The sequence below is a fragment of the Pristis pectinata genome, chromosome 4, assembly GCF_009764475.1.
Source record: "Pristis pectinata isolate sPriPec2 chromosome 4, sPriPec2.1.pri, whole genome shotgun sequence".
NCBI lineage: Eukaryota > Metazoa > Chordata > Chondrichthyes > Rhinopristiformes > Pristidae > Pristis > Pristis pectinata.
In genome coordinates, this window is record NC_067408.1 from 59,245,806 (window position 1) to 59,265,227 (window position 19,422).

The 19,422-nt window shown below is 43.4% G+C and overlaps 1 protein-coding gene across 6 annotated transcripts in view; it reads right to left on the reverse strand.

Moving 5' to 3' along the window:
• The window catches only part of lrch1 (leucine-rich repeats and calponin homology (CH) domain containing 1), a 216,625-nt gene that overhangs the window by 40,128 nt on the left and 157,075 nt on the right, over nt 1-19,422 (reverse strand). For 5 of the 6 annotated variants that reach the window (XR_007956128.1, XR_007956126.1, XM_052013271.1 and 2 more), the window contains exons 12-15: nt 16,273-16,368; nt 8,354-8,402; nt 4,115-4,156; nt 486-602 (exon numbers count right to left, since the gene is read on the reverse strand). Coding sequence is in view for 3 of the 6 variants with exons in the window: in XM_052013271.1 (XP_051869231.1) it covers nt 486-602; nt 4,115-4,156; nt 8,354-8,402; nt 16,273-16,368 (304 nt within the window). In the remaining 3 variants the exon portion in view is untranslated. The remainder of the gene's footprint in view (nt 1-485; nt 603-4,114; nt 4,157-8,353; nt 8,403-16,272; nt 16,369-19,422) is intronic. The other variant, XR_007956127.1, reaches the window with a different exon arrangement.

Consider the following 19,422-nt stretch of genomic DNA (forward strand, 5'->3'; position numbering starts at 1 on the left):
TTCTGTGGGGAGAGAAACAGTTACTGTTTCAGGTCAGAGATCCTTCATCTGAACTGGAGAGAGATAAAAAAAAGGGGAGTTTTAAGTTGCAGAGAAAGTGGCAGAGCAATGGATAGGACAAAGGAACTATCTGTAATAGGGCAAATGTGACAATAGGGCCAGTAGGGGATCAATATGCCTCTTTGTCTGCATTGCACGTTGCTAACAGCAGGGCTGTTAGGACAGTCAGTTATGACCTGAAATGTTAACTCTGTTTGTTGACATAGATGAGTTGGGCTGAAAGGCCTGTTTCCGTGCTGTATTACTCTATTTCTCTCTCCACAGATGCTACCTGACCTACATAGAAAATATTTCAGATATCCAGCATCTGTAGACTTTTTGATTCTGATTCACTGGAAGGATCAGGCCTGATGAGTGGAACGGGCCTTTCTTGAGCTCCAGTATGAAGCTTTTGATCACCTCTAAGTACCAAATCACTTTAGCACCTGCTTGGACCTCTGCCATTCCAGCCGTTGGGATGCAACCTGAGCTTCGTGCCTTGCTTTCTCCAGCATGACCTCACGCTTCCTCTGAAACTCCAGCTCCACCATGGAACTTCCTTTCTGTAATGAAAGGTAACACTAACCATTAAAACAATGTTAGACATTAAAAATATAGTGTTCAATTTCATAAGGCCAAATTGTATGGAAGATTAGCAAGTCCCCTCATGCCCAGGCGTCCAGTCACAACAATGCAACGTGGCGGCTCCTTTCCCTGTTGGCTGCATTGGGATTGGGTTTGCTCCTCAGTTGGGCTTGTCCAGCGAACAAAACTGCATTTCACTGGCACTTCCACAACAAGTTTAGACTGCATGTTGAGAACAGAATTCTCAACGGATCTGAGACTTAGAGGAATGCACATTCTTTTGTCTATTGAATCCATGATATATTACATGGAAAATCCTTCTTCAGGGCTGCCACTGTACCCACCACAGAAACAAAAATTCACAAATTCAATGAGAATATCAAACAATACAACACGGCAACAGGCCCTTCAGCCCACAATGTCTGTATTGATCACGATGCCAAACTACACACCTGCCTGCACATGGTTCATATCCCTCCATTCCTTGCCTGTTCACGTGTCTGTCTAAATGCCTCTTAAACATTACTAACATATCTGCTTTTATCACTTCTCCTGGCAGCATGTCTCAGGCACCTATCACTCTCTATGTAAAAAAAAACTTGTCTCACAGAGCTCCTTCAAACTCAACTCCACCCCCTGCACTTTAAAGCTATGCCCTCTAGTATTTGACATTTCCACCCTGGGAAAAAGACACTGATTAGCTACCCTATCTATGCTTCTCATCATTTTATAAATTTCTGTCAGGTTTCCCCTCAGTCTCTGAATCTCCACAGAAAACAATCCAAGTTTGTCCAACCTGTCCTTATAGCTAATACTCTCTAATCCAGGCAACATCCTGGTAAACCTCTTCTGCACCCTCTTCAAAGACTCTACATCCTCCCTGTGATGCAGCAACCAGAACTGCACATAATACTCCAAATGTGGATGAACCAAAGTTTTATACAACTGCAACATGACTTCCCAACTTTTATACTCAATGCCCCGAATGATGAAGGCAAGTGTGTTGTATCTGTACCACTTTATCTACTTGTTTTAAGCAATTTTATTGTTAATGAGGAAATCTTCTTCCTGTGTACAACCAACTGAAGTGATACAGTGTGCATAAACACAGCAAACTCAAAATTTAACCAACTGAACTTACTCATAATGAACTGCTTACTAAATAAACATGGAGGATGGATAGCATGGATAGAGGATTGGTTAACCAATAACAGGCAGAGAGTTGGGATAAATGGGTGTTTCTCTGGTTGGCAATCAGTGGTGAGCGGGGTGCCGCAGGGGTCGGTTCTGGGCCCACAACTGTCCACAATATACAGTCAACTATTTGGAAGAGTGGACTGAGTGCAGTGTATCTAAATTTGCTGATGACACTAAATTGAATGGAAAAGCAAATTGTGCAGAGGATGCGGAGAGTCTGCAGAGAGATACAGATAGGTTAAAGTGAGTGGCCAAGGGTCTGGCAGATGGAGTACAAATGCTGGTAAATGCAAGGTTATCCATTTGGAAGGCAAAATAAAAGGTCAGATTATTGTTTAAATGGTGGAAGATTGCAACATGCTGTTGTGCAGAGGGACTTGAATCGCAAAAGGTTGGTTTGCAGGTGCAACAGATTATCAAGAAGGCAAATGGAATGCTGGCCTTCATTGCCAGAGGGATTGAATTTAAGAGCAGGGAGGTTATGCTGCAACTGTACAGGGTACTGGTGAGGCCACACCTGGAGTACTGCATGCAGTTCTGGTCTCCTTACTTGAGAAAAGATATACTGGCTTTAGAGGTGTTGCAGAGGAGGTTCACCAGGTTGATTCCAGAGATGAGGGGGTTAGCCTATGAGGAGTTTAGCCTATGATGAGAGATTGAGTTGTCTAGGACTATACTTGCTGGAATTCAGAAGAATGAGAGGGGATCTTATATAAAATTATGAAAGGGATAGGTAAGATAGAGGCAGCAAAGTTCTTTCCACTGGTAGGTGAGACTAGAACTAGGGGACATAGCCTCAAGATTCGGGGGAATAGATTTAGGATAGAGATGAGGAGAAACTGATTTACCCAGAGAGTAGTGAATCTGTGGAATTCTCTGTCCAGGGAAGTAGTAGAGCTACCTCATTAAATATATTTAAGACACAGTAGATAGATTTTTGCATAGTAGGGGAATTGAGGGTTATGGGGAAAATGCAGGTAGGTGGATCTGAGTCCACAGCCAGATCAGCCATGATCTTATTGAATTTGGAGCAGGCTTGACGGGCCAGATAGCCTACTCCTGCTATTTCTTATGTTCTTATGGAGAGATTCATACAATGCTGCTTGTTGCCGACAGAGATCCATGAGTGAACAGTCATCAGGTAAAGTGAAGTAACAGGGGAAACTGTTGGAAAGTAATTCAATCCAATTTTAATGCTACATCCTTGCTCTTCATTCTTATTCCAGTGTTACAAGTTCCACCATGCACATTTCAAATGGAAACTACATGATCTCACAATACTGACCTGATCTCACAGCAAACAGGGGGTTGACAAGGCGTGTATGTTGGTATATAATTTTAATGGTATTATGGACTGGTGGCAGAGAGATTCCCTCTTTCAGTACCTTGTGATTCAATTGTTTCACAGCTTTAAAGCTGCACACATTATCCAAACCCACCACAGTGCAAGTGGTTTGAACCAAACACTGTAATTTACTGACAAATCGAACCACTGCTGTGCCACGTTTTCCAGTGACTTAACTCACTCTCGTGCTTATTAAGTGTTCCCTTTGAAGCAGGTGATGGTAACCCACTGTAGTTTATATTTTACAGTGCCGTACAATGACTTGCCCATGAATGTTTTTTGTTATAAAATATAAAAGCCCCAAAGCTTTGATCACCATTTAAAACTATGTCAAATATATTGAATGCTAAGGAATTTTCAATTCCATGTTGAAGGCTGACATGTCTACAGGGCTTTTAGAGTCAGAATCATAAAGCGTTATGGCTCAGAAATGATTTTCTAACTCCATTATGCTTTATCAATGCAAACTTTAACCCCATTCCACTGTTCACTCCCCTTTGCAATTAACACTATTTTTCAAGGAAGTCTTTTCCCTAAAGATCAATTATAGACTCAGCTTCAACAGTATCTGCTGGTAGTAAACTTAACCCTGTTAGTTATTTACTAGAAATTTGCATCCAAAGGTACCTTAAATAAAAGATAAACATTATGATATTTTGCACCACTGTGTAACCTGCATGTATATGGTCCCTTCTCTGCTATTAAGGTGCACACTAGATTTGTAATCCCATTAAAGTGTGTTGAGAGGAGTTTGATCAGAGATCAAATATTACAGACCCCAATTGTGTTATCCAACTGTCAAGTGATACAATACAGGAAAAAGGTTTTGTAACAACTAACTACTTCCAAGTATTTCCCTTCAGCAAGAGTTAATGATATAGACAAGCAAATGAATAAATGGTTTTGTTAGATGTTATACATGAAATCAGATGAAATAAAATGAATGACCTCAGATGGAGAATCCTCATCTACACAAAATGGGGCAAGGTCCTAAAAATAAGAACAGAAGAAAGTTGCTTTAGCATAGGAAATAAATCAGAATTACATTGTTTTTAATGACACTGGAGATAAATCTATCATTACATTACACAGCTGACTGTTATCAGATTAATAATGTTAGTTAAATAAAATGAAATACAAAGGACTGTTTGAACACGTTGTCACTTCTACCATGTCCTGCACCGTTCCTGAAGCAGCTGATGTAAATATTGAAAATGGCTTAAATAAAGGAACAGGCTAAGACTTACTGCCTCTGCAGCTAATCAGTCTGATCATGGCTGATCTTTGTCATAACTTCATCAACCTCTTTGTGCTCTAAACAGAAGTACCCTTGCCCTGCAAAATTTTGAAATTTTCAGTTGACCCTCAACCTGGAGGGTACTTTAGGGGATTTGGGGAGGGGTGAGTGAAGTGCTCCAGATTTTCACCACCCTGGGAACAGGTGCTTAATGAGAGCACCCCTGACTGGCTTAGCTCTAATCTCAGTGCTGGACACCCAAATTAGACAAAGATTCTCTCCACCTTTACTTCTCAGTTAGATTGCCCCATTATCTTCTATTCCCAGGTTTCGGTGCAAGCTCATTCTAATTCTCTAAGACACTTTAAAACCAATCACCCAAGTGGCTTCAGGTCCTCCCCAGGTTAGAAATGCCCAACTTATGCACAGCCTATACATATGAACAAGGGTTTGGGAGACCGGTGGGATGGATTTGCCGGCTGCTGCGGGGCTGCAGGCATCTTCTGCTGTGTGGGAACGCCGCTCATAGCAGTATCATTGCACCCTGCAGAGGAATTGGAATGGTTGAGTTACATGCCTTGGTTTAACTACACGTCCTTGGTTGGCTTATGTATTTGATATCTCTGGGCCTGTACTCAAAGATGTTCACCAGGATGAGGGGGGGATCGCAATAAAACCTACCGGATACTGAAAGGCCTGGATAGAGTGGACGTGGAGAGGAAGTTTCCATCAGTCTAGGATCCGAGGGCACAGGCTCAGAATAAAGTCTCTTTAAAAGCCAGATGAGGAGGAATTTCTTCGGTCAGAGGGTGGTGGATCTGTGGATTTCGTTGCCACAGAAGGATGTGGAGGCCAAGTCATTGGGTGTATTTAAGGCAGAGATTGATAGGATCTTGATTGGCAAGGGGAGAAGGTGGGAGAATGGGGCTGAAAAAAAAATCAGCCATGATTGAACAGCCGAGCAGACTCGATGGGTCAAACGGCCTAATTTTACTCCTATATCTTATGGCGTTATAGTATTTATTTAAATATGTTGCCCAGTGGCCACATTCTGACTTACAAACTGTTTAGGATATGAATAGTTCTCAGGAACAGAACCCTGCCATTACCTGGCAAAGACCTGTATTCATGACTTGACAGCACAGAACAGCAGACTATTCAACTGTGTTAGGAATTTTAACTGCACCATATTTCATTCTTATTCAAGTGCAATGCTGGACAGCAATTAGTAGCACAGACTCCAGATAATTTTCACTCCTTAAGCCAGGTAAACTAATGTTAACGGTTGTAACACTCCAGCCACTGTCAACACACATTTATGGCTAAGCATATCACTGGGAACAGCAGATGCACACTGATTTCAAGTTCCCATTTAGAACCATAGAACACTACAGCACAGAAAACAGGCCATTCGGCCCTTTTAGTCTGTGCCGAAACGTTATTCCGCTGGTCCCATTTACCTGCACCCAGTCCATAACCCTCCAGTCCCCTCCCGTCCATGTATCTATCCAATTTATTCTTAAAACTTAAGAGTGAGCCCATTCCATACTCCCACCACTCTTTGAGTGAAGAAGTTCCCCCTAATGTTCCCCCTTTCACTCTAAAGCCATGTCCTCTCGTACTTATCTCTCCTTATCTAGGTGGAAAGAGCCTACTCGCATTAACTCTGTCTATACCTCTCATAATTTTGTAAACCTCTATCAAATCTCCCCTCATTCTTCTGCGCTCCAAGGAATAAAGTCCTAACCTGTTCAATCTTTCCCTGTAACTCAACTCCTGAAGACCCAGCAACATTCTATTAAATCTCCTCTGCACTTTCAATCTTACTGATATCCTTCCTTTTGTTGGGTGACCAGAACTGCACACAATACTCCAAATTTGGCCTCACCATTGTGTTATACAACCTCACCATAACATCCCAACTCCTATACTCAATACTTTGATTTATGAATGCCAGGATGTCAAAAGCCTTTTTTACAACCCTGTCTACCTGTGACGCCACTTTCAGGGAATCATGCATCTGAACTCCCAGATCCCTTTGTCCTTCCGCACTCCTCAGTGCCCTACCATTTACTGTGTATGTCCAACCTTGATTCGTCCTTCCAAAATGCAACACCTCACACTTGTCTGCATTAAATTCCATCTGCCATTTTCTGGCCCATTCTTCCAGTTGGTTCAGATCCCTCTGCAAGCTTTGAAAGCCTTCCTTGCTGTCCACTACGCCTGCAATCTTAGTGTCATCAGCAAACTTGCTGATCCAATTTACCACATTATCATCTAGATCATTGATATAGACAACAAACAACAATGGCCCCAGCACAGATCCCTGAGGCACACCACTAGTCACAGGCCTCCAGTCTGAGAAACAATCATCCACCACCACTCTCTGTCTTCTCCCACACAGACAATTTCCAAGCCAGTTTACAACCTTTCCATGGATAACTAGTGTCTGAACCTTCTGAACTAACCTCCCACGTGGGATCTTGTCAAAGGCCTTACTAAAGTCCATGTAGACAACATCCACAGCCTTTCCTTCATCTACTTTCTTGGTAACCTCCTTGAAAAACTCTACAAGATTCGTTAAACACGATCTACCATGCACAAAGCCATGCTGACTATCTTTAATCAGCCATTGGTTGTCCAAATACTTGTATATCCGATCTCTCAGAACACCTTCCAATAATTTACCTACGACTGATGTCAGGCTCACTGGCCTATAATTACCTGGTTTACTTTTAGATCCTTTTTTAAACAGCGGAACAACATGAGCTACGCTCCAGTCCTCCGGCACTGCACCCGTGGCTAAGGACATTTTAAGTATATCTGCCAGGGCCCCTGAAATTTCCACACTAGTCTCTCTCAATGTCCGAGGAAATATCTTATCAGGCCCGGGGGATTTATCTACCTTTATTCACTGTAAGGCAGCAAGTACCTCCTCCTCTTTAATCTTTATATGTTCCATGACACTATTGCTTGTTTCCTTTCCTTCCATATCCATAATGCCAGTTTGCTGAGTAAATACTGATGCAAAAAAACTGTTTAAGATCTCCCCCATCTCCTGAGGCTCCACACATAGACGACCACTCTGATCTTCTAGGGGACCGATTTTGTCCCTTACTATCCTTTTACTCTCAATATACATGTAGAAACCCTTCAGGTTTACCTTCACATTATCTGCCAAAGCAACCTCATGTCTTCTTTTTGCCTTCCTGATTTCCCTTTTTAGTATTTTCTTACTTTTTCTATACTCTTCAAGTACCTCATCCATTCCTATTACCTATACCTGCTATACACCTCTCTCTTTTTCTTAACCAGATTGCCAATATCCCTTGCTTTTGTTCCCTTGGTTCCCTATGCTTTTTAACTTTGCCTTTAATCCTGGCAGGAACATGCAAACTCTGCACTCTCAAAATTTCGCCTTTGAAGGCCTTCCACTTACTGAGCACATCCTTGCCAGAAAACAACTTATCCCAATCCACTCTTCCTAGATCCTTTCTCGTTTCCACAAAATTGGCCTTTCTCCAATTTAGAACCTCAACTCGAGGACCAGACCTGTCCTTATCCATAATTAACTTAAAACTAATGACATTATGGTCACTGGACCCAAAATGCTCGCCTACACATGCTTCTGTCACCTGACCTGTCTGGTTCCCTAATAGGAGATCACGTATTGCATTCTCCCTTGTTGGTACCTCTATATATTGATTTAGACAACTTTCCTGAACACATTTGACAAACTCCAAGCCATCCAGCCCTTTCACAGTGTGGGAGTCCCAGTCAATATGTAGAAAGTTAAAATCCCCTACTATTACAAGTTTCTTACATCGGTCTGCTATCTCACCACAGATGTGTTCCTCCAATTCCCATCTTTTTTATGTCATATCAGAGTTAATGCTCATTTATTCTGAATTTTATCTCAGCAATAAAGATATCACATTCTTCTTGCTCACCTGGTAACTGGAGAACTTTGCTGAAGGGTTAATTTTTGGTGTCTCACCACTGGAATAAAACAAAGAAGCAGATTTAGTACAATGACAGCTGTGGCTTCTGAATTAAAACCAGGGTCCTCAAAACAGATAATACAGTGGAACAAAATGACAGACACTACAACAGACGATAGAACAAAAGAATGAATATCAATCAAATTCCATGGCTTTAATCCTGATAGAAGGGAGACATGACAGAAGTTTATAAGATTATCTGAGGCACAGTTAGAGATAGACAGCAGGTATCCTTTTCCCAGGGTCAAAATGTCTAATACTAGAGGGCATCTCATAAAGATGAGAGGGGGTAAGTTTTATTTTTACAAAGAGAGTGGTGAGTGCCTGGAATGCACTGCTAGAGGTGGTGGTGGAAGCAGATATGATAGAGGCGTTTAAGAGGGTCTTAGACATGCAGAAAATGGAGGGATATGGACATTGTGTAGACAGAAGGGGTTAATTTAGTTAGGGTTTGATTACTGGTTTAATTAGTTTGGCACAACATTGTGGGCTGAAGGGCCTGTTCCTGTGCAGTACTGTCCTATGTTCTAATTATCGAACACACTGAACATCAATACGCACCTATACTAAGAAAGATAACCCTTTTCCTGCCAGAGTATTTATTGACAGTATTTATTCATTTTTCAGGATCTGTGTGCTACTGGCAGGATCAGCCAACCATAAGAGCCGTAACAAAAACAAGCCAAAACTCAAGAGTACTTCAGCCATTAAACATAATTATTTCCAATGATTAGCTTTGGCAATCTGTAAAAACTCAAGAAAAATTCCCAAAACAAATAAAAGAGATGATCAGATAGACAATTTAAAATCATGTAAAAACAAACTGAAACTTCAAAGCTATTTATATACGTTAACAACTTAGATGTGAATGTAAGAGCTATGAAGTTTGCAGATGACACACAAATTGGTGGTGTTGCAGATAGGAGGGTCATGTTAGGCTACAGAAAGATATTGATCAGCTGGTAGGTTGAGCAGGGTGATGGCAGATGGAATTTAATTTTGATCAATGTGAGGTGATGCATTTTGTGGCATTTAATAAAGGTAATACGTATACCATTAATAGTAGGGCCGAGGGAATATTGAGGAATAGGAGGATCTTGGTGTATGGGTCCAAAGATCCCTTAAGGTGGCAGCACCGATAGACAGTGTGGTGAAGAAGAGATATGGTATGTTTGTTTTCATTAGCAAGGCATGGAATACAAGAGCAGGGAGGTCTTGGTACAACTTTATAAATCAATGGCCATATCTGGAATATTGAGTGCAGTTCTGGTTACCACACTGCAGGAGAGGGTGCAGAGGAGATTTGCCAGGGTGTTGCCTGGGAAAGTTGAAAGTCAAGTTTATTGTCATATGCACAAGTACATGTATGCACAGGTGCATGAAAAACTAACTAGCAGCAGCATCAGATATGCAACATTCACAAGAAAAACATAAATAAAACATAAACTATACACATTTTCTACAAGAAAGAACACAATTAGAACCAAAAACAAAACAAAGTCCATTATAGTGCAAAGTGGTCAAAGTATGCTATACTCAGGTAGTGATTAGAGTTGTGCAGGTTGGTTCAAGAACCAAAGGGTTGAAGGGAAATTGCTGTTCTTGAACCTGGTGGTGTGGGACTTCAGGCTTCTGTACCTCCTGTCCAATGGTAGCTGTGAGAAGATGGCATGGCCTAGATGGTAGGGATCTTTGCCTTCTTGAGGCAGTGCCTCATGTAGATACTACTGATGGCGGGGAGCGATGTGCCTGTGATGTACTGGGCTGAGTCCACAACTCGGCCTGGGATAGAATGTTTCAATTATGAGGAGAGACTGGATAGGCTGGATTTGTTTCCTTGGGAGTGGAGGAAGCTGAGGAAGGACCTGACAGAGACATACAAATTTATGACGTGCGTAGATAGGGTAGATAGTAAGAAACTATTCCCCAAGGCAGAGGTGTCTAAGACCAGAGAGCATAGATTTAAGGTGAGGAGCAAGAGGTTTAGAGGGGACTGAGGAAGAATTGTTTCACACAGAGGGTGGTTAGAATCTCGAACGTATTTCAGTATTTGGCACTTGGATAGGTACATGGATAGGAAAAGTTCAAAGGGATATGGGCCAAAAGCAGGCAAAAGTGACTAGCAGACGGGCATAGAAACATAGAAAAACTACAGCACAATTCAGGCCCTTCGGCCTACAAAGCTGTGCCGAACATGTCCCTACCCTAGAAATTACTAGGCTTACCCAAAGCCTTCTATTTTTCTCAGCTCCATGTACCTATCCAACAGTCTCTTAAAAGACTCTATCGTATCTGCCTCCACCACTGTTGCTGGCAGCCCATTCCATGCACTCACCACTCTCTGAGTAAAAAACTTACCCCTGACATCTCCCCTATATCTACACCCCAGCACCTTAAACCTATATCCTCTTGTGGCCACCACTTCAACCCTGGGGAAAAGCCTTTCACTATCTACCCGATCAATACCTCTCATCATCTTATATACCTCTATCAGGACCCCCTCATCCTCCGTCGCTCCAAGGAGAAAAGGCTGAGTTCCCTCAACCTACTTTCATAAGGCATGCTCCGCATTCCAGGCAGCATCCTTGTAAATCTCCTCTGCACCCTTTCTATGGCTTCCACATCCTTCCTGTAGTGAGGCGACCAGAACCGAGCACAGTACTCCAAGTGGGGTCTGACCAGGGACCTATACAGCTGCAACAAGACATCTCGGCTCCGAAATTCAATTCCCCGATTGATGAAGGACAATGCACCATATGCCTTCTTAATCACAGAGTCAACTTGCGCAGCCACTTTGAGCGTCCTATGGACTCAGACCCCAAGATCCCTCTGATCCTCCACACTGCTAAGAGTCCTACCATTAAGACTATATTCTGTCATCATATTTGACCTACCAAAATGAACCACTTCACACTTATCTGGGTTGAACTGCATCTGCACTTCTCAGCCCAACTCTGCATCCTACCAATGTCCCTCTGAAACCTCTGACAGCCCTCCAAACTATCCACAACACCCCCAACCTTTGTGTCATCCGTAATCTTACGAACCCACCCCTCCACTTCCTCATCCACGTCGTTTATAAAAATCCAAAAAGAGCAAGGGTCCCAGTGCAGATCCTTGAGGTACACCACTGGACACCAACCTCCACACTGAATACGACCCTTCAACAACCACTCTTTGCCTTCTGTGGACCAGCCAGTTCTGAATCCACATTGCAATGCCCCCTTGGATCCCATGCCTCCTTACTTTCTCAATAAGCCTTGTATGGGGTACCTTATCAAACGCTTTGCTGAAATCCATACACACTACATCCACTGCTCTCCCCTCATTGATGTGTTTAGTCATATCCTCAAAAAATTCAATCAGGTTTGTAAGGCAGGACCTGCCCTTGACAAAGCCATGCTGACTATTCCTAATCATATTTTACCATTCCAAATGTTCATAAATCCCACCTCTCAGGATCTTTTCCATCAGCTTACCAACCACTGAGGTGAGAACTCACCGGTCGATAATTGCCTGGACTATCTCTACTCCCTTTCTTGAATAAGGGAACAACATCTGCAACCCTCCAATCTTCCGGAACCTCTCCTGTCTCCATCGACGATGCAAAAATCATCGTCAGAGGCTCCGCAATCTCTTCCCTTGTCTCCCACAGCAGCCTGGGGTACATCTCATCCAGTCCCGGCGACTTATCAAACTTTCCAAAAGTTTCAGCACCTCCTCTTTCCTAATATCCACATGCTCAAGCTTTTCAGCCTGCTGCAAGTCCCCACTACAATCCCCCAGATCTTTTTCCATAAAGAATACTGACATATAGTATTCGTTAAGTACCTCTGCCATTTCTTCTGGATCCATACACACTTTCCCACTACTGCACTTGATAGGACCTATTGTTTTGCAGCTTATCCTCTTGCTCTTCATGTACCTGTGATGCCTTGGGGTTTTCCTTAATCCTGCCCACCAAGGCCTTCTCATGCCCCCTTCTGGCTTTCCTAATTTCCTTCTTAAGCTCCTTCCTATCAGCCTTATACTCTTCCAGATCTCTAACATTACCTAGCTCTCTGTATCTTTTGTAAGCTTTTCTCTTCCTTTTGACTAGATTTATTATAGCCTTTGTACACCACGGTTCCTCTATCCTCTCGTGACTCCCCGTCTCATTGGAACGTGCCTATGCCGAACTCCACACAAATATCCCCTGAATATTTGCCACATTTCTTCCATACTTTTCCCTGAGGACATCTGTTCCCAATCTAATCTTCCCATTTCCTGCCTGAGAGCCTCATAATTGCCTTTACTCCAAGTAAACGCCATTCTAGTCTGTCTGTTCCTATCTCTCTCCAGTGCTAACGTAAAGGAGATAGAACTATGATCACTATCACCAAAATGTTCAACCACCGAGAAATCTGACACCTGACCAGGTTCATTTCCCAACATCAAATCAAGCACAGCCTCTCCTCTTGTAGGCCTATCTACATATTGTGTCAAGAATCCTTCCTGAACACACTTAACAAACTCCTCCCCATCTAAACCCCTCACTGTCTGGAGATGCCAATCGATGTTTGGGAAATTAAAATCTCCCATCACAACAACTCTGTTATTATCACACCTTTCTAGGATCTACTTCCCTATCTGCTCCTCAATAACCCTGTCACCATTGGGCGGCCTATAAAAAAACACCCAGTAATCGACCCCTTCCTGTTCCTAACCTCCACCCACAGAAACTCCGTAGACAGTCCCTCCACGACGTCCACCTTTTCCGCAGCTGTGACACTATCTCTGATCAACAGTGCCACTCCCCCACCTCTTTTGCCTCCCTCCCTGTCCTTCCTGAAACATCTAAAACCCAGCACTTGAATCAACCATTCCAGCCCTGGAGCCATCCAAGTCTCCGTAATGGCCATCACATCATAGCTCCAAGTATCGATCCAAGCTCTAAGCTCATCTGCCTTGTTCACAATACTCCTTGCGTTAAAATAGACACATTTCAAACCTGTCTGAGCACGTCCCTTCTCTATCACCTGCCTATCATACCTACTACTAGCTTTCTCTATTTGAGAGCCAAACACCCCTTCCCCAGTCTCTCCAGTTCGGATCCCATCCCCCAACAATTCTAGTTTAAACTCTCCCCAGTAGCCTTAGCAAACCTCCCCGCCAGGATATTGGTCCCCCTGGGAGTCAAGTGCAACCTGTCCTCTTTGAACAGGTCATATCTGCCCCAAAAGAGGCCCCAATGATCCAGAAATCTGAATCCCTGATCCTTACTCCAATCCCTCAGCCACACATTTAACCTCCTCCTCATTCTGTTCCTATACCCACTGTCACTTAGCACAGGCAGTAACCCAGAAATTACTACCTTTTGAGGTCCTGCTTCTCAACTTCCTTCCTAATTCTCTATAGTCCTTTTTCAGGACCTCATTCCTTTCCCTACCTATGTCGTCGGTACCAATACATACCACGATCTCTGGCTGTTCTCCCTCCCCCTTCAGGATATCTCGGACGCGATCTGAAACATCCCGGACCCTGGCACCTGGGAGGTAAACTACCTTCCGAGTTTCTTTCCTGCGTCCACAGAATCACTTGTCTGCCCACCTAACTATAGAGTCCCTCATCACTAGTGCCTTCCTCTCTCCTTCCCTACCCTCCTGAGCCACAGGGCCGGACTCTGTGCCAGAGACACTGCCACTGTTGCTTCCCCCAGGTAGGCTGTCTCCCCCAACAGCACTCAAGCAGGAGTACTTATTGTCAAGGGGTACAGCCACAGTGGTACTCTCTAGTACCTGACTCTTCCCCTTCCCCCTCCTGACTGTGACCCGCTTGCCTGACTCCTGTGACCCTGGTGTGACCACCTGCCTATAACTCCTTTCTATCACCTCCTCATTCTCACTGACCAGACGTAGGTCATCGAGCTGCATCTCCAGTTCCCTAACACGGTCCTTCAGGAGCTGCAGCTCGACACACCTGGCGCAGATGTAGCCCTCCCGGAGGCAGTGAGACTCCGGGAACTCCCACATCTGACACTGAGTACAGGATACTGCACTCATACCACTTCCTTTCCTCAAGTCACCTACCTTTCCTCACCCCTTTACGCTGAAGCCCCTTAAGCCAAAGCCCAAAACACTCTGCTCCCTCTCACTTCGCTGCCTGCTCCAACACTGCCCGCTGGATATGGCGATTTGTTTTTTAAACTGCCCGCGCCGCGCCTGCGCAGTCCAGCCCCTACTCCTGCCGATTAAAACTTATAAAACACTTAAAACAGAACCTTATAAAAATCTATACCCTAATAATAACAATCCTATTGAAAATTAACCCTTATAATTTAAACCCTATATCTTGGATGCATGGACCAGTTGGACTGAAGGGTCTGTTTCCATGCTATATGACTCCATAACTCTATAAATCCAGTGATGACTGTTGGCTTAAGATGGCACACAGGATACTTGCTCTAGTTGACTGAGGCACAGAATACAAGAGAAGAAAGAATACTTCCACAATTGTTCAACTCACTAATTAGGTCACAGCTAGAGTGCTGTGTTCTGTGGTGACTGGACTAGTTCTCCAGAGGACTGGACTAATAATGCAGAGACCCAAATTGAAATCCTTCCTCCATAACAACTGAGGAATTTAATAATCTGCAATTTCTTAAATGCTGCTGCTGTGCCCTAGCAGGATACTCAGTTCAACGATACTCAGATCTTGAAACACGAATAAATCTCATCACTGTACCTTGGCTGTAAAGAGTATGCAAAGATTTAGAAGGATGTTGCTAGGGCTACAAAATTATGGTTTAGAGGAGAGACTGTCTAGGTTTTGGAACCAAAGGGGAATCAAACCAAGATCTATCAAATCATGAGAGCCCAAGACCTGGTAAACAGTAACTACGGAGGGAGACATCGAAATTAAGCAGTGGAATGATTGGAGGGAAACTGACAAAAAACAATTTCACCCAATGAGGTGATGGGCAGCCTTACGGTGCAGTGGAGGCAGAACCCCACATTAACCAGTGCACATAAGCTCTTGAAGAGCCATGACCCACAGAGCTATGCACCAAGGACTGGCGTCGAAAAAAAGGCCACTTAGTCTGGCATGGATACAATGGGTCAAACAGCCATCTCCTGAGCCGTAAATCTCTCTGGCTCTATGGCTATTGCAACCTGTGCTACTTTCAATCATTCAGCTGGTCAGAGAAGAATCCAGTTGTTTTAAAAACTGGTCTGGATTTTATTTTGCTGGCGACTTCACCTTGCTGGGAAAGTTCCACTGCTCCAGCCAGACAGGGAGTGTCTGCTTAGTGATGCACGAGACATCACAACTACATGGGCTAGGCTGGATGGACCAAGATTTGCACTGTCCTTATCATTTGACAAGTTTAATTTTGTCCAGGTTTGTATTTATAACAGGCATGGAGATTTCTTTTCCGTTGCCATAGAAGACTTTACTTCAATTTTCCTGGGTACTCTGGATTATTTAACAAGTGACCAGTCACGCACACCAGGAAGGTTCCAATTTATATTCCTGAACTGGCCTGATTTTAGCTCACAATTGACCTTAGTGTCTTGGGACAGGTGTAGACAAAATGTGTTGCTCTTCCCAAAGAGAAGACCTACTGGCACCGCAGATGGTTATCGAGTAAGGGCAGGATCAGGTTCAGCTTCTATTGCTATTTGGCAGCCACTAACTTTGTAGCAAAACCCCTAGTAAAACATGAAGGACAGGAAGTGGTTGAGACACTGAAGTGGTAGAATATTCTCTTCCTAACAGAGGGGAGAATATAACCAAGAAAGACACACAAGGAAGAAGCCTTAATAAACTAAAGATTTTATCCCTTTTTGTTGCAACGAAAAAATGGAAGTAATGAAAGGAAAACATACTTTACTGGTGATGTCTGAAGTTCCAAGCAGGCTGTTTTTTCTAATTGTAGAGGATAAAGATCTACTCCACTAATATCCTTAAGATTCAGATTCAACCTTGGGATGGGGGGGGAGGGGGGAGAAATTAAAAAATTATATTAGAATTAAATGAAAAGCAACAGTAAACCATCTTGACATCTAGCATTGAAACAGCACCTCTTACTACCTTCTAACAATCTGCTGCACTCTCCAACCAACAATGTGCTTTTTAAAATGTACTCACTCTTGTAAGTAGCAAAGACAGCAGCCAGTTTGCCAACAGAAAGCTCCCACAAACATCAATGTGGGAATGACAGAACAATTTTTTTAAATGATTTTGATTAAGGGAAAAGTATTGGGAATCTTCCACTTCTCATCAAAATAATGCTGTAGAATCTTTTGTATGTACTAGTGGGGACTCAGTGTGTGAGAGTGTATTCAAAATAGAGTTTGACACATCTTTGGATATTAGAAGAATCAAGGCACATGAGGTTAGTGCAGAAAAGCGTCGCTGAGATGAAAAGATACAAGATCAGCCACAATCTTACTGAAAAGTGAAGCAGGCACAAAGGGCCTACTCCTGCTTCTGTTTGTTATGTTCAGTTGAAGAAAGTCAGAGGCACTGGTTTAATGTCTCATTTTAAAGATGGCACATTCTACAATGAAAGTTCTTGTGTTCAGGCCTCTGGAGCAGGAAACAAAGCAATAAACTCATACATCTGCTGCCAATTCAGCCATGGGTGACACTAGATTGTTACTTACTTCAAACGACATTGTTTACTTTTAATTCAATGGATGTTAAAATGTTACCCAACAAATGTGATTAGAAATTTCTGAAAGAATAATTGTCAGGGCTATTTATCATATCAATCTCCAGTGGTCCTCCATAAAAGGGCTAGCGTTACTAGTGTGGATTTAAACTAGATTGGCAGGGGGGTGGGATTCCAAGCATCAGGGGGGTAAATGAGAAGCTGGAAAGTGATGCAGAAGTCAGCGACAGCAAGTTGAACAGGCACGACAGGCAGGAGAATGGCCAGGAACGAGGAAAGCCTCTTGGATTAAATTGCATTTATTTCAATGCAAGAGATCTGACAGGTAAGGCAGATGAACTCAGGGCTTGGATAGTTATGTGGGACTGGGATATTATTGCTATTACAGAAACATGGCTAAGGGAGGGACAGGACTGGCAGTTCAATGTTCTGGGGCACAGGTGCTTCAGGCAGCATAGAGGCAGAGGAAAGAAAGGAGAGGGAGTTGCATTTTTGATAAGGGGAATGTCACAGCAGTAGTTAGAGATGAAGTTACCAAAGGATCATTCAGTGAGGCTTTATAAGTGGAGCTGAGAAAAAAGAAGGGGATGATCTCATTGTTGGGATTGTACCAGAAACCCCCAAATAGTTAATGGGAATTAGAAGAACAAATATGCACGGAGATTGTGAAGAGTTGTAAGAATAATAGGGTTCTCATAGTAGGGGATTTTAACTTTCCAAACAATACTCCAAGTGCAATCTCACTAATGACTTGTACAGTTATAACATGACATCCCAACTCCTGTACTCAGTGCCCTGACTGAAGGCAAGTATGTCAGACACCTTCTTCCCCACCCTATCTACCTGTGTTGCCACTTTCAGGGAACTATGTACTCGTATCCCTGGATCCCTCTGTTCTACCACAATCTCCAGGGCCCCTACCATTCACTGTGAAAGCCCTGCCCTCATTTAACTGAACAAACTGCAACATTTTGCATTTGCCTGAGTTAAATTCCATCTGCTATTCCTTGGCCCACTTCCCCAGTTCACGTTGTAATCTTCAGTCCACTGGTAATGATTAGATGAGATGAGGTAAGATATCTTTATTAGCCACAAGTACATCGAAACACACAGTGAAATACATCTTTTTGCGTCAAATGTGCTAGGGGCAACCCACAAGTGTCGCCACGCTTCCGGCGCCAAAATAGCATGCCCACAACTTCCTAACCCGTACGTCTTTGGAACTGGAACACCTGAAGGAAACCTACGCAGACACAGGGATAATTACTACTTTGACTTTAGTTGAAGGGTAAATGTTAGCCAGACTCTGGGCATAACTCCACTGCTCTTCCATGAAAACATTAAGGCCTAACAACCATTTGTGACTTGGTGCAAGTTAGAAACTCTGCCTGAGATCATAAGAAACTGCAGAGAGTTGTGGCGATATCTCAGCACATCACGGACACCAGCCTCCCCTCCAGGGACAGTGTCTATACTTCTCGCTGCCTTGGTAAAGCACTTAACGTAATCAAAGACCCTTCCCACCCCGGACATTCTCTCTTCTCTCCGTTCCACCCACCGCATTGGGCAGAAGATACAAAAGCCTGAAAGCTCGTACCAACAGGCTCAAGGTCAGCTTCTATCCCACTATTATAAGACTATTGAATGGTTCTCTAGAATGATAAGATGGACTCTAGGCCTCACAATCTACCTCCTCATGGCCTTGCACCTTATTATCTGCCTCACTGCACTTTTTCTGTGACTGTAACACTTAAGGGAACAGATTGTGTCGGTGTTGAAGGCTATGGCTTCTGTGCCCATTTCTTATCATCCAATACTGGATGTTGCGCAACTCAAGTGGTAATTTAGAAGCCGAGAAAGGGTGAAGGAAGAAGTTATTGTGGTCAGGCTGAATGTTATCAGGCATGGGAATGTTATGGGAAACTTGTACTTTTGGTGATGTTGCTGAGTGGCAGCATGTAGATGAGAAGAGGGGGGGACCAAGGATAGGTCCTTGGTGGAGACCAGAGGTAACGGTGCAGGACAGGGAGTGAAGCCATTAAATAAAGAATGAGACCAGGTGACTGGCGCCCCCTCCAGTTCTGGGAGAGAGGGGAATTGGACAGTTGGCTATGTCAAGTGCTGCGCATAAGTCGAAAAGGACAAGGTAAACTCAGCAGAGACACAGGAGAGAATCTGAGGAAGATGCAAGTTCAGGGCTAGGACGAAGGATGCATTAAAGAAGTAGTAGAAGCAGCTAAGCAGATGATCTGGATCTTAGTGCCAGAGTCCATGAGCTTATACACGTTGCAGATAGGAGTGGAGGAGATGGTATGCAGTGGAGAAAATTCTCAATTTGAAGAGTGTGCATTGTGAGAAAATT